This window comes from Elephantulus edwardii, unplaced genomic scaffold, assembly GCF_000299155.1.
Source record: "Elephantulus edwardii isolate Elephantulus edwardi_28Jun2011 unplaced genomic scaffold, EleEdw1.0 scaffold00049, whole genome shotgun sequence".
Classification (NCBI taxonomy): domain Eukaryota; kingdom Metazoa; phylum Chordata; class Mammalia; order Macroscelidea; family Macroscelididae; genus Elephantulus; species Elephantulus edwardii.
Genome location: NW_006399799.1, coordinates 1,469,381 through 1,485,257, shown reverse-complemented (window position 1 = coordinate 1,485,257; position 15,877 = coordinate 1,469,381). Strand labels below are relative to the sequence as shown.

The following is a 15,877-nucleotide window of genomic DNA, read 5'->3' as shown; positions in this document are numbered from 1 at the left end:
CACCTTAGTCTCCAGAGAGACACCATTGCTCTTCAGTACTTTGGAAAGGTCCCTAACAGCAGACTTTCCCATGGCAATGCGCCTTTTGATTTCCTGGCTATGTGTGTGTATATATATATTTATTTATTTTACTGTGTTATGGTTAAGTAAGACTGTAAGTTTCTATATATCAATACCTCCAGTGCTTACAGATACTCATTGACTGAATATGTAATTATCAGTAGTAGTAGAGGCTCAGAGACTAAATAGGGCTGGATATCTACAAGTAAGCCTAAACTAAAAGCTAGTTCTGGCTAGGGTTTATATAGCTATGCCCTGTATCTCTGATAGGGATAGAATGCCAAAGATAGAGTTATAAGATCCTATGAACTGGATCATCTAAAAAGACAGATGAGAACCTCAAGAGAAATAAGAAGTTGCATCCTGCATACAGAAGATTTAAGTTGTCTCTCTACAAGAGATGGACAGTTATAAGGACAGTGGGTGCATTTGGTTAAACTGTGGTGATCACTAAAAGCTGGTGAGTCATCACCCATTCATTTCACTCTCCAACCAAGCAATATTCAGCAAGGGTTTTGTGTGGCTCACATTTAGTGCTGGGAGTCAGAGACTCAGAGATGAATGAGACTAGACACAACTGACCTGCCAATGATACATATGGTGGGTATGTCAATGGATGCCTGTACCACAGTGAGATCATATAAAAGGAATACATCACCAGACAGGGGGCCAAGGAGGATGTGCAGAAGAGTTGTCTGTGGAATGCCTCACCACCACCTGTACCACATGCGGGCTACACCAAAGTTAATCGGGTGATTGAAGGATGTGAGGAGGGATAGGAATCTTCCAGTGAGAAGGGGGAAGGCCCTGGGGCAGAGAGTAAGAAGGAAATTGTGAAGGGTCAGAGGAATAACAGAAGGAGATGGAGCTACGCACGAAGGATGTGGATTTTCCCTAGGAGGTTGAGCTTTAATCTGTAAGGTTGGCTGTGTGGCTCAGAAAGGTGACCTTGGCCATGGTGGAAAATGTGGCTTGAAGACTGGTTCCAAGAAGGCTTTTCATGCTTCTGAACTTGCTACTGTCTCTCTTATGACATTTTCTTGTCATTTTCTCATGAAGTTGTTTTTTTTTTCTTTTTCAAAATTCCTTCATAAACATCTCCTTAAAGCTTGCCTTGACTCTGAACTAGAAGAAACCAAGCCAGTTGCTATCAAAGCAGTTCCAGTCTATAGTGATCCCTTGACCTCAGAGTAGAACAGTGGTCCATAGGATTTTCAGTGGCTCATCATTTAAAAGTAGTTTGCCAGTCTTCTCTTCTGTGGTTCTTCTGGGTAGATTCAAACCTCCAGCCCTTCGGTCAGCAGCTGACACATGAACCATCTGTACCAACCAGGGACTCCAGAAGACAGTGTGGAAGAAAGGCCCCAGACTGCCCCTTCCGTGAGCTGTCTACATCAACCTTTTAGATCCACTGTTCTCCCTGCAACCAAATGATGCAAATAGGCTCTAAATGGCAGGAATGTCACACAGATATGAAACACGATATATAAAGTACTTGGCACATAAGAGATTTCCTACAAATGTTTTGTTCTCTCTCCTCCAGTTGTTTCAATAACACTTTATCCAACTCTCTTAGCACTTATTACATACATTATCATGTTTTGTGCGTCTGCTTCAGTAAGCAGCATAATCCTCCAGGGCAAGGACAGTGCCTTCCCCATTTCCACAGCTCTCAGCAGCGAGCTTGGCATGCAACAAGCATCGTCGCTCTTCCCCGAAGTCTGCCTGCTTTGTGTCTAGAGCCCAAAGAAACAAACAGCCCCACGTAAAAGCAGTGCATTGATATGAAGAACCATCTTTTTCTTTCCTTGCACTGGCTCCTGGCCTCAGGCCACAGAGCGAACCCCACACCCAAGCCAAAGCAAAGCTGTTGCCATGACATCGATTCCAACCCATAACAACCCTACAGATGAAAAGTGCCTCATAGAATTTCCAAGACTATAATTCTTTATGAATGCATCCATCTCCCACAGAGCAGCTGGTGGGTTTGAACCTATCACCTTACAGTTGGAAGCCGAGTGCTTTACCCAGTGTATAAGCAAGGCTCCTGACAGTGTGAGTCTTCAAAGCCTTTAGTATTAAAGAAAGAAAACAAAACAAAACACTCACCCACAGGGAAGCTATTGAGGCAAATTCAGATGCTTGCTTTACTTTGAAATGATCTCCATCGATCTGAACCTCTAATTAGCATTTATGAACTTTGATTTCTATGAGATGAGAAAAGAATTCAATAACGGTCTTAATAAATGCAGTCGGTTTGGCAAACTAAGTCTTTTAACAGCTCTCATCAGGGACTTGGAATAAAAGGATCACCAGCCTCCACGGTCACCTCCCAGCAAATGTTCCTGGGTCCAGTCTTCAGTTTGCCAGTCTGCTCTTACCACAGAAAGCAAGGGTGGTCCTGAAATGCAGATCAGCCTAAAGCCTTTCAGTGACTTCCCTTAGCTTGAACAAAATGCAGACCCACAAAGACTCATGTGACCTGGCCTCTCTCAGTCCAAACACAACTCATTGGCCATCTGCTGTTTCACAACCTCCAGGCTGATACATGAGGAAGGTAGGCCCTTTGCAAATGCCAAGCCCCCTTCCATCCCTCATTCCACCCTGCTCTACCCCGCTGAGCCTGTCATCCTGTTTCTTTGCCTCTCTGAAGGGACCTCTGGTAGTGTGGTCTTCAATCTTCTCCTGTGCAATTTACAGCTTCTCAAAAATTCACTAAAGGGCCAGCTATCCGTTGGTTCTGACTTAATGGTAATGAGTTTTTCTGGAGAAAGTTCTTTGAGAGGGAAGTCTCCCAGCAGTGGTTCTGTTCAAAGCAGCAACTGTCTCAGTACATTGCTATTTCTTTGTTTGCATTTATCACAATTGACCTCTCTTAATGAGTCTGCATGTGCAGAAGTCAGTTGCTATCTAAAAATTTGATGTTTTGAGTACATCCAGAGGGATCTTGGAAGAAAGACCTCATGATCTGCTGCTGAAAAATTAGCTATTAGAACCCTGCAGAGCACAGTTCTGCTCTGACACAGTGAATCACAATAAGTTGAATTGGACTGAAGGGTTTAGTTTTTTTGTGTTGTATGAAGAAGTATTGCCAGTCTCCAGAAACCCCCAGAATATGCTACCTGGTCTGTCACACTCATCATTACACCCTAGCACCCAGCACATAGGAGATGTCTAAATACATGAATGCAGAAAGAAGTTTGAAACTTCGACAGCTATACTCTTAGTTGCCAAGTTGTATTATTTTTGCATTCAAATGATCTTGGGCTTTCCCCCTTCCTCCTGCCACTACTCTTGACCTCATCAGTGCCAAGCCTTTGACTCTGTCTGATTAATAGATCAATGAGCTGAATGCAGTGAACTGGCATTCTCATTCACTGTCTGGGCTTTGTGAATGACTAAGTCTTGTAAGCTGCTGATTACTGGCAGGTCCTCTCCAGCCCATACCCACTCTCATCCCTAGCCCAGTCCCTCTGGAGGTGTGGGCAGCTTTGTCAATGAAAGAACAGAAACACAAAAAAGTCTTTCCTGGTCTAAAATTATATAATGATAATTCCAGCCTACTTTTTCAGCCACCCTTGACCTTGAGCAAGTCATTTAACTTCCCTGGACCTCAGGATTCTCATTTAAAAGACAAGAAAGATAATTTCTACTAAGTAAAGGTGCACACGAAGATCAAGTGAGATAATAAGAAAGTGCCTTGTACACATTAGTTGTTCCATAATCATATTCCTTTTTGTTTCATCTTCTTTCTCTCTCTAAGTCTCTCTGTCTCAGTCACTTTGTCTCTCTATATCTCTATCTCTCTTTCACATGCTGTCAAGTCAGAATTGACTCATACTGACCCTCCATTGCATTTCCCAGGCTGTAATGTGAATGGGAGGAGATTGCCCATCTTTCTCCAGAGGAATCCTAGGTGGATTCAGATGCCAGAGGTGTGGCCTTTGGACTAGCAGTGTAGCTCTCTGTCAATTGCATCACACTATTTCAAGTGGATAAGGAATTGTACTGCCAACTCCAAGGCAAGTGGTTCAAATCCACCAGTTTCAAATCCACAGATTTCACCTCAGGAGAAAGATGGTGGGCAGTCTCTTCCTGTGTAATAAACAGCCTCTGAAAATCCATTTGAAGGTCAGCTATGAATGAGTCAGTTCAGATTTGATGGAAATGAGAAAGAGATATTTTCCTCATTAAGGAGTCCTAGTGGTATAGTGTGTTGTGTGTTGGGCTGCCAACCCAACAGTCAGTGTTTCAAGTTCATCTGCACTTCTGTGAGGAAAAAAGGTGGCCAGTCTCTTCTAGTAAAAAGTTACAATCTTGGAAACCCAAAGGGGTGTCACTGTGAGTCTGAGTTGATTGTTGTTGTTATGTGCTGTTGAGTCATTTGCAATTCATAGCGACCCTATGTACAATAACCCTGAAACCTGCTCTATCCTGTGCCAACCTTATTGTCTCTGGCGCATCTACCCTCATTACCCCAGACACTGGATTAATCCGTCTCATCGAAGATCTTCCTCTCTTGTGCTCGTCTGTCCACCCTTCCAAGCATGACGTCCTTCTCCAAGGACTGGTCCCTCCTTACAACATGCCCAAAGTATGTCAGGTGGAGCTTCAGAATCCTTGTCTCCAAGGAGCAGCCTGGTTTTACTCTTTCTAGAACATACCTATTTGTTCTCCTAGCAGTCCATAATATATTCAACACTCTTCTCCAGCGCCACAGCTCAAAGGCATCAATTAATTCTCTTTTTATCATCCCTAGTCACTGTCCAGCTTTCTGATCATAGCAAATAATTATGAAGACTATAGCCTGGATCAAGTGCACCTTAGTCTCCAGACTGACATCATTGCTCTTCAGTACTCTGGAGAGGTCCTGACAGCAGAATTTCCCAATGCAATTCATCTTTTGATTTCCTGGCTGCTGGTACCAAGAGTGTTGACTGTGGGGCTAAGCAAACTAAAGCTGTTAACAATCTTAATCTCTTCACCATCTATCATAATGCTGCCAATCAGACCAGTGGTGAGAACCTTTCAGAATTGATTAGACAACAGTTATTTTCTCTGTGTTCAACTTCCTCTAAGACTAATCCTAGTAGAAGTCCACTCTTTCTTTCATTCATTCATTCATTCATTCACTCAGTTATTCAGTGATGTGACATCATTCACTTCAAAGCCTTCGGGCAGCCTGTATTTCTACTTAAGAGGATAAAGCCTTAAACAGTTTCTGTGAGTTCAGGTGAGAGGTTGCCTGCCTCTTCTTCCCACAGACACCTTTAACTCCTCCCTGGCCCTGGGTCTTGTCTCGGGTTATTAAATTCAGAGAAAGCACACTCCTTTTCATGCTCCCCACACATCAAGTCTCATTTCCTCCTTCCTTCCCTGACGTGCCAGCCCACGTGCCCATTGCGTCTGGAAGCACAAATAGCAACGCTGTGTAGCTTACAGCTTGGTCTGCTTCCAGGGTTGTCTGCCTAATTTCACAGTGCCGTTGAGCAACACGGAGAGAGCAGAGAAAGAAGGGTAGCTCGGAGTCACACCGCACAGAGTGCCTCTATTTGCTGTACCTTCTGGGGGGCTCCCCCTCCTCCTTTTCTATAAACTGTGGGCCTCCAGCTTGCCAGCCTGCTGAATGGACATCTGTCTTCACTCCACTCCAAATGCTGAGAGGGGAGGTCCACCAGGGAAATCAGAACACAGAGAAAACTTACACCAGCTCAAGATTATATGTGAACTCTACCTACACTTATTAGAAGGACCACCAACATTATCCAGGAGAAGACTTTTCCTTTCACTAGAACTAATTGGGAACTGAATATGAGCCCCTAGCGAGTTGTGCTACTAATCCAAAGACTATGCATCTCTGGTAGTTCGAATCCACCAGCAGCTCCGAAGGAAGAAGATAGGCAGTCTCCTCTCTTTTTTATTTACAGCCTCAGAAACCTAATGCAGGGTGGCTGAGTCAGAACTAGCCTGCCAGAAATGAGTTTGAAGGTTTTTCATAATCAGTAGCTGAATACAATATATCTGTAAACACATACACATTCCATATCTGTGCATGTATGTGTGTTTATGCATACACATATATCTAGGGAGTTCTGATGGCCTCTCCATAGGAAGTGGCCCTGTTAACCAAAGACTTTCTGTTTGAATCTATCAGCATCTCTTCTGAAGAAAGATGGGCAACCTTCTCCTTTCAGTTTTCAGCCTGAAAACCAAGTGGGAGGTCATCTACAAGTCAGTCCTGACTCACCTGCTCAGATAGAGATATAAATATTTAGATATAGGTATTGTAACAATAAATGACTAAAAAATGTAACCAAAGTGCTCACCCTGGCCCTAAATAAATTACGATCTCTACAAAATTTCTTGGCTGAAAAGGATACTAACCTCCCCTCAGTTAATAAAGAGACCTGCCATCACGTTGACTTACAGAGGCCTTTTACTGCTAATCCTGCGTCATCTTAACAGCCGCAGGCACGTTTGAGTCTATTGCTGTGGCTTTTGGGCCAAGCCACCTCAGTAAGTGTCTTCTTCCCCCCAGTGGCCCTCAATTTCACTAAATTGTATTATCTCCTCTAGAAACTAACCCCTTCTGATGACATGAGCCCTGATGGGATAGTGCATTGCATGTTAGGCTGCCAAGCAAAAGGTCAGTAGTTCAAATCCACCAGCCGCTGTGAGGGAGGAAAACAAGGGAGTCTCCTCCCGTGAAGATTTAAAATCTCAGTACCTAATAGTGTCCCCTTCATTTGGGAGTGGCCCAATGGTAATGTGTTTGCATTTTTCTTTGTTTAGATGATCTGTCCAAAGCAAATGACAGATAGGATCCAGTTAATAGTGCATTAACAGACAGTATTCTTTTGTGATGTATAGGTTCTCATTGGCTAATTTTTACAAGTATCACCTGATCACTTTTCCTAGTTTATCTTAGTTTAGAAGTTCCGCTGAAACCTCCACCGTGAGTGAACCTGCAGGCATTTTAAATACTTGTAATCAGCCCCTTCCATTGTAGCAACACACAAACCACGCTATCAGAAAGAACTATTGTTGCTGTTGTTGTTAGGTGCTGAGTCGAATATGACTCATAGCAGCCTTATGAAGAACAGATCTGAATCCCGTTCCATCCTATTCCAGCCTCCTAGTCTCTGACGCGCTTGAGCCCACTGCAGCAGTCATGTGCCAGGTCATCCTGTGGAAGGTCTTCTCTTTCGCCTAGCCTCTTCCTTTCCAAGCATGATGTCCCTCTCCAAGGAATAGCCTCTCCTAACAATATGCCCGAAGCATGATCTTCATGGGGATTGGCCTCTCTCTTCCCCCACCTATATCTTTTGCTTTCCCTGACTTGTTTAGTCTCCTTAAATCTGAAAAGATACACAATCTTTGAGATTAGTTTAAGACACACTCTACATTAATCTTGTCTGATTGCCATAATAAAAATAGACCTCTCCCAAATGGGATTCTAACCACAGATTTAGCAGCAAGGATTTACAACAAATATTGTGGAGGATGCACATCCTTTTACTTCCTTTACTCCATCCTTTGATTCCCTCCCAAATTGTATGCTCTTCCCACATGCAAAGCATGTTCACCCATCATATCTTCCTAAGTCTTAAATCAACTCCAAGTCCAAAGTCTCATCCTTTGAAGCATATAGACCAGATATGTGGGCGATTTTAGGCATATATCATCCTGGGGCAAAATTTCTTTTTTGTATGTGAACCTGTTAACTTGAAGGGGGAGAAACGCTACAACATGAAAGCTAGCATACAGTTATCTGCTCCCATAGTTCAATGATGGAAGAGCATGTTGTTGTTGAAAGTGAGGAGATCTTTGAGCTGTGGTATTGAAGAGGAGTACTGAATATCCTGTGGGCTGCCAAAAGAACAGATATGTCTCAGAGAAGGTGTAGCCAGAGTGCTCCTTAGAGGCAAAGATGATAAAGCTTCATCTCACATGTTTTATGCATGTACTCAGAGAGGACCTTCCTTAAAGAAGGAGCGTCAGTGAAAGAGAGGAAGACCCTCAACCAGATAGACTGACACAGTGACTGTAGGAATGGGCTTAAGTATGTCAGATTGTGAAGGATGCTGTTGTTATGTGCCACCAAGTTGCTTGCGACTCATAGTGACTCTACGTAAAACAGCCCTGAACCCTGGTCTATCCTGAGCCAACCTCATTGTCCCTGACACATCTACCCCCATTACCCCAGTCACTGAGTCAATCCATCTCATCAAGGGTCTTTCTCTCTTGTGCTTTCCCTCCACCCTCCCAAGCATGATGTCCTTCTCCAAGGACTGGTCCCTCATTGCAACATGTCCAAAGTATGTTATACAAAGCTTCAAAACCTTTGCCTCCAAGAAGCAGCCCAGTTTCACCCTCTCCAGGATAATAGTAGACACCAGATAAATCCAAAACTCAGAGGGGGGCGGGGAAATTGTATTAGTTCTCAAGGCCTGAAAGTAATCATATGTTTCAGGGCCATCTGGACAATGATCCCACCTTCCAGACTCTGGGTGTTGGCCATCGTCTCTGGGTTCTAGATGGAGACCTCTGTGCCCTGGGCTTTAGCTCCACTTACCCAGCCTACTAGCCTTCAGCTCAAGCTCCCTTGACTTTTGGTGGACCTATTCTCTGAATCCAGCTGAGTCATGACCCCACCCCTGGGTCTCGGCAGTGCCTAATCCTGAGCCCTTTAGTATTTTATGAATAATTTTAGGACGAAAAGGGTTTTCTCATGCATACCATGACACCGACACCTAGTATCTGTAAAGGAAAGGATTAACATATTTGATTGCATAAAAATGAATAATTCCTATATGAAAATAAATGCTGTAAACAAAATTTAAAGAGAAATGAGGCACCACAGACTAGGAGAAAATATTAGCAACAAATATATAAAAGAGGAATCAAAACATAGATAAATATATCATCTGTAGACGTGATGAAAAGAAGACAACCCAAGAGAGGTGGGGGGGGATGTAAAAAGATTAAAATGGCCCTTAAATATAAGCAAAATATGTGCAGCCTTACTGTATCTGAATTCAAGGCATCAGTGAGATTCCATATTTGGTCTAGCAGGTGGGCAAGTTATTTTGATACAGAATATATTTGCAGCATCAAAAATTCTAATGTTTTGAGATGAGGTTAGGGGGAGAATTGTCATCTTCATAATGTTCAAAAAACCAAACATTCTGCTGTCTAGTTGTTCTGACTCTTGGAGACCCTCCACTGGGCATCTAAGACTATAGACTGTTTCGGATCTAACTTCTCTTCCACTTGCAGAGTTGTTAAGTGGGTTCGAACCACCCTTCTCTTGATTAGCAGTCCAGCACGTAACATACCAGTACTAAGCCAGTTTAATGAGAGTAAAAATTGATTCAATCATTTGAGGACAAACTTTTAAATATATATGTTCTTTTTCTTCCCTCCACCCAAAAATATATTCTTATAAATCAACTAGATATTAAAAAAATTGTGCAAAGCTACGTAACAATGAATGCGTTCACTGAAGTCTGGTATAAAATAATGAATTATTGTGGTGTCTAGGTCTAGGGGAAAGAATGAAATCAGTATTAGTAATTGCCATCCAATTAGCTCTGGTAACCTTGAGTATAACACAGACATTGCCCAATCCTGTGATTATTGGTATATAGATATCTATGTCCCTAACAAAGTATTAGTGAAGTATTCATTGCCCAGAACTTTCTAACTTACGGTCTCATTGAAAGAGAAATTATGGATGTTTTCACATTGAGAATAGTCAGGAGGGTAACCTGATACTCTGAGGAGAACTCTGGAGAATAGGTTAGTTGTATGGGAGACTTATTTTCTTTCATTTGGTACATTTATCCATTGTCTGCCTTGGACACATCTTATTTTTATAATTTCAGAAGACACTTTCATAAAGAGATAGTGATGAATGGTTGGATCCCATAGCAGAAAAAGCATGTTCATGGGAAAACTGGTGAAATACAAATACAATCTGGAGTTCAATTTCCTATTTATTTGTTCAATGTCGATTTCTTCATTGTGACAAATGGACCATGGAAATGTCAGCTGTTGACAGTGAAGCAAACCGTGAGGGATCTACAGGAATTCTCTGTAGTATCTCTTTAACTTTTTGTAAGTCAGAAATTATTCCAGTATTAAAAATATAGATGTCAAAAAGGGAGAGAGAGAGAGAGAGAGAGAAGAGGGCGAAGAAGAAAGATGAGGAGTGCTAGAGAAACGGTAAGTGTACAACTCGTAAACAAGACATCTTTGGCCAGGATGGTTTTATCCTGGAAAAATTAAGATAATTCATGGACTTTTTGAGTGCCTGTTACATGTGGAGAGCTTGGCATATCCTGCTGAAATTTGCTGGAATTGTCTAAACCAAGCTTTGGGCAACTGATAGCCCTTGAGTTTCACTGTGAGAAGCCGGTGTCAGCCCTCCTGAAGCAGACCCAGCTTCTCAGAGATCCCATAGTTTGCCTTGCCCTTGAGTTCCTATGTTTCTAGCCAATATCCTTTATTCAACCTAGACCACTGCCTTCTCAGCAACCTGCCCCTGGCAGCACAGATCTAGAAGTGATGTAGCCACAGGTTGAGGTTCAAGATCTGGGGCTTATGTAGGGTTGAGGAGATGGGGCTTATGTAGGGTTGAGAAGAGGAGTCTGAGAGTGGCAGGGTGGAGTTCATAATAACCCACAGAATTCATAAAAGCCACCCCCATTGTTCCCATTGGGGGTGATATGGCAGCCTAGTCCATAGGGAGTTGCATTGCTAAAACAAAGTGAGTGCTTTCTGACAGTTTTGAACCCAGCAGCAGCTCCTCTGGAGAAAGATGGGTAATCTCTTATTTGCAATTTATAACCTTGGAAACCAAATAGAGGGTCCACGGTAAGTTCGTTTTTATTCAACATCAATGAGTATTATTTTTTCACTTTTTATTATGTAAATTTCCCCCCACTCTTTCATTCATTGGCATTATGTTTCAGACTGTCATTCCCATACATTGTGTTTTATAAAATGAATCACCATTGAACTATGCCCACCAGTACCTGGTCTTTTCAGTTCTCCACCAGATTGTTCCCCATTTCCTTTAACCTCTCCTTCCACGCACCAAATTGTGCAACCCTGTGGTTTCACCTCTACTCATCCTCACCCCTCTGCTCCCACCCCTTACCCACATAGATCCCCATAACATTTTACTAGTTATCTTTCTATTTTTACAATAATGGCCTTATGCCATATTTGTCCTTATGAGACTGAATTAGTTCGCTCAGAAATAATGTCCTCCTATCTCTCCCAAGTTATTTAATATGTTTTTTGAAATTATTGCTCCTGAGTGCTGTGTAGTATTCCATCATGGAATGTATCACAATTTTTCAATCCATTCGATGTGGTGGACATTTGGGCTGTTTCCATGTTCTTGCAATGGTGAATAATGCTGCTGTGAACATTGGTGTACAAATCTCTGTTTGTGTCTCAATTCTAATTTCCTTGGGATATAGTCCTAGTAGTTAGTGGGTTAGCTGGGTCATACAGAGTTTCTATGTTCAGCTTTTAAAGAAAATGCCCAACTGCCTTCCAGAGTGATTATACCATTTTACAATCCCACCAACAGTTCATGAGAGTTCCTATCTTGCCACATCCTCTGCAACATTCGTTGCTTACTGTCCTGCTAAACTTTGCCACTGCTACAGGAGTTTAGCTATTGGGTTTTGCTTCACATCTCTCTTACTGCCAGTGATTTTGAGCCTTTCTTCATGTGTCTGTTGGCCATCTGAATGTCTTCCGCTGTGAAAAGTCTTTTCATGTCTTTTGTCCATAACCTAATGAGTCGTATTTCTGTTGGTTTTGTTTTACTCCCTTTGCTAGTGAGGCCACTGAGGGGAGGAACTGACAGGTTGCAGTCACGAGGATGCAGCCCGACACTGCCTTCTCTTCCCGCAAGCCTTTCCCTAGATGCCGGAGCCTCCCTGACTTGAGACCCCGAGGAGGAGAGGCTCCTGGAGTGACCACCTGCCCTCTTGTCCCACTCAGGCTCCACTTCCTGGTGTTCGACACGGAGGAGGTCCACGACGTGCTGCGCATCTGGGACGGACCCGTGGAGAGCGGAGTGCTGCTGAAGGAGCTCAGTGGCTCAGCGCTGCCCAAGGACCTGCACAGCACCTTCAGCTCCGTCGTTCTGCAGTTCAGCACCGACTTCTTCACCAGCAAGCAGGGCTTTGCCATCCAGTTCTCAGGTCTGTGCACCCTGTGTCTGTCTGTCCTGCTGCCTAACACCAGCCTGCCATCTTTTCCTCCCTCTGCTTTCTCCCTTTTCTTCAGTCTCTCTGTGTGTGTAAGCATTTTTATTGAGCATTTGCTATGCACCTGGTACCCAGGAGGTTCACATTCAGCTATCTGGTGTGAAGGAAAGGCACATAAATATACATTCTACCTATCTATTGGTAAGGATTTGAGTAACGGAAAAGAGGCTAGACTGGAAATGCATAGAGGACCATCAAAAAAGCTGTTCCAGAAAGAAAATGGTGCCCAATCTAAGACATGCAAAGTGATTGAAAGCTATTCAAGATAAGAAAGTGTTTCAACAAAGGAGTGATCAAGTGTGATCACTAGGCTGGGCTTTGGAGGTCTCCTGGGTGCCTTTTGGGTGGAAGAAAAAGAATAGGACCATGAATACATGACATGATGAAACAAGAAAGTAGGTTCCAGAAATGCAGGTTACCCCTTTGTGGCAGAAGCACAGAGACAAGGAGGAATGCAGGGAGTACAAGCTCATGGAGGTTCCTGGTGAGACAATGGAAGAGCTAATATAATATGATGTGATACGACATAGTGCAGGTTTCAGTAACGACCAGAAGCCAAGCACGAGTCATCTATTGCAATTCATTATGTACCACAGTATCCAAATATGGAGACGCGTGACAAAGAGCTACCATAAATGGGCAATGCTGAAAGGTTCAAGTCCTAATATTGGCTCAGTTCTTTGATTGGTCCTGCCCCCTCTCCCTGGGATGAATCATCTCATCTCCGAAATGCCGCTCCCACCACTCATCTCCCTGAACAAGGGACTCTGCCTGCTTAATGCGTGTGATTATTATACAGCAGCTGTCTTCATTACCGTGGCTTTCTCCACCGGCAGGGGAGGTTTCCATGGGGATCCCAGAGCAAGTCTGTGGGCACCCGAGCTGGGGTTCTGACCCAATGGCATATCCGCTAATGGGAGATGGCATCTCTCTCTGACATCAGTGAGGCTCTCCAGGTTGACCTCACCTTACAGGGTAGTGGCGTTACAACACACTACACTTAGGATGGTCTACCTTCTAAGGGGAGGGCTGGAGAAGTGGTACCTATTGTTAGCGGTATGTTGCAATATGTAATTTGCTGATGTTTTGTCATTCTCAAGTGTTCCCTTGAAGTTATTCAATTTTATGATTTAGCATTCAAAACACTGCCAGATTACAAAGATACTGAAAGGAAAAAGTAGTAATAAGGAATTAAAAAAAATATTTGGACTGTATCAAAGGCTGCCTTATGATAAAGACATCGAAATAAGGCCTTGCTCTAAGTCAAGGACTACCTGAAATGGGGTTGCAAATCCTACTTCTAGCTTCTTTACTGTCTTTTCTATGGAGATGAGTATTTAGCAGAGTAAGGGGTGGATAAGGGTCTGCTCACTAGAACGATCAAGGGTACAAGCCACACCAAGTGACAGGGTCAGAGGGGCTAACACCAAAACAACAGTTCATAGGAAACCTTCTCCACATACCCGCTCACATACACCAGGACACCTACAGGGCTTAAACTCTATGCTAATTTACGTTTTGAACTTTCTTGTGTGCTCTTGGCAGAGCTGTCACTACCACCCAATTACAGTGACACTTCTAATCACATGGTTTTATCTCCAGGCGATACAAACCCATGCTGGTTTGTTGCTGCTGGTGTTTTTATTCTGATTTTATCAGATTTTGTGGTGTTTTAAGTACCATATTGTGGTGATTAGTATTTGTGAACCCCTATCAATTGCTTTTTAGGAAAATAAGAATAAAAATCTAAAAAGGCTTTTGCTTAGTTACCAATAGTATTATAACCTAAAACATTGTAATTAAAAGTAAGACTACAAAATAATTTTTATGTTAGTATTTATATAGTCTAAGAACAACACTCTTGGCACCAGCAGTCAGAAAATCAAAAGACAAATGGCATTAAGTAAATCTGCTGTAAGAAACCTTTCCAGCATACTGAGAAGCAGCAATGTCAGTTTAGAGACTAAGGTGCCTCTGATCCAGGCTATGGTCTTTGCAATTACTTGTTATGCATCAGAGAGCTGGACAATGACTAAGGGTGACAGAAGAAGAATTGATGCCTTCGAGTTATAGTACTGGAGAAGAGTCTTGAACATAACCATGGGCCAGCAAAAAACCCCAAATAGGTCTGTCTTAGAGAGGATGAAACTAAGTTTCTCCTTGGAGGCTAGGATTTTGAAGCTCCATCTCACATACTTTGGGTATGTGTCCAGGAGGGGCCAATCCTTTAAGCAGGACATCATGCTCATAAGGGTAGAGGGACAGCACAGGAGAGGAAGACCCCAGATGAGATGGATTGATACAGTAACTAGGGCAGTGGGGGTAGGTGTGTTGGAGTCAGTGAGACAGGCACAGGACAGGGCAGGCTTCAGAGCTATTGTACGTAGGGTTGCTATGAGTCACAGGCAACTTGATGGCACATAACAACAAGAAATGATAGGGAGCTCTGGTGGCCTAGGGGCAGGAAGCTGTGCTGCAATCCCAAAGGCACACATCAAGGATGGGCAGTCTTTTTCTGTGCCATTAACTGTCTCTGAAAATCTGCCAGAGAGTCAGCTATGGGTTTATTCTCATTCTACAGTACACAACAACAAGAAATGTTGCACTTAAGCAATTTATAATTCTCTCACATATTATCCTATAATTAAAATTGATAATAAACATTACTAAGGATCCTGTTTGGTCTAGTTGGAGAGGCAATCCATGTGGAGGTCGAGGACATGTGAATTACCACACTGAGTGACACCAACCCAGGTGACATCGTTGCTTCTGGATCATGTGTTGTTTATTATTATTATTATTATTATTATTATTATTATTATTATTATTACTATAATGAAAGTTTACAGAGTGTATTGACTTTCCCTCAATCACGCATATACCTTTTATTTTAGAACATTACTTACAAAGCCCACAATGTCTGATCATCTACTATTCTGTATTGCCTACTCATCTTAATAAGTACCCATCATTTATTCATTTTTCATTCCCTTCTGTTTCCCTTCCAATCCCTGGTCACCATATGTGAGTTATTCTGTCTATAAACTTTCTTTCACTTTTTATACTAGTGGTCCGATACAATATTTGTCCTTTTGTGACTTACTTATGTCTCTCAATAAAATGTCCCCTGGTACCACCCAAGTTATACAATGACTCATGAATTCTTTATTGTTTTTTAATATTACAGAGTATTCAGTTGTATGACTATACCATAGTGTTCTTAATTCAGATTAACTTGCTTATTTAATACCATTCAGGCTTGTAGCTCAGCCAGGAAAATCACTTTGAAAAGTGCATTGGGAATCTTTTTACTTGAATCCCAAGTCTATTCACACAAAGTGTATGGGTGGTGCAAATAGTTTGCCCTTGACTAAAGTAAAGGTTGACGTTGGAATCCACGCAGCCAGCAGCACCACGGAAGGAAAGTCTGGTGTTCCACTTCTATAAAGATTATAACCAAGAAAGCCCTGTAAAGTAGTTCAACTTCATAACACACAGGACTCCAGTGAGTCAGCATTAACTTA

The 15,877-nt window shown here is 42.6% G+C and overlaps 1 protein-coding gene across 1 annotated transcript in view; it reads left to right on the top strand.

Moving 5' to 3' along the window:
• CSMD2 (CUB and Sushi multiple domains 2) overlaps positions 1–15,877 on the top strand; it is a 972,861-nt gene that overhangs the window by 759,921 nt on the left and 197,063 nt on the right. Inside the window, 1 exon segment of the mRNA XM_006886423.1 lies at positions 12,085–12,287. Coding sequence (XP_006886485.1) covers positions 12,085–12,287 — 203 coding nt within the window.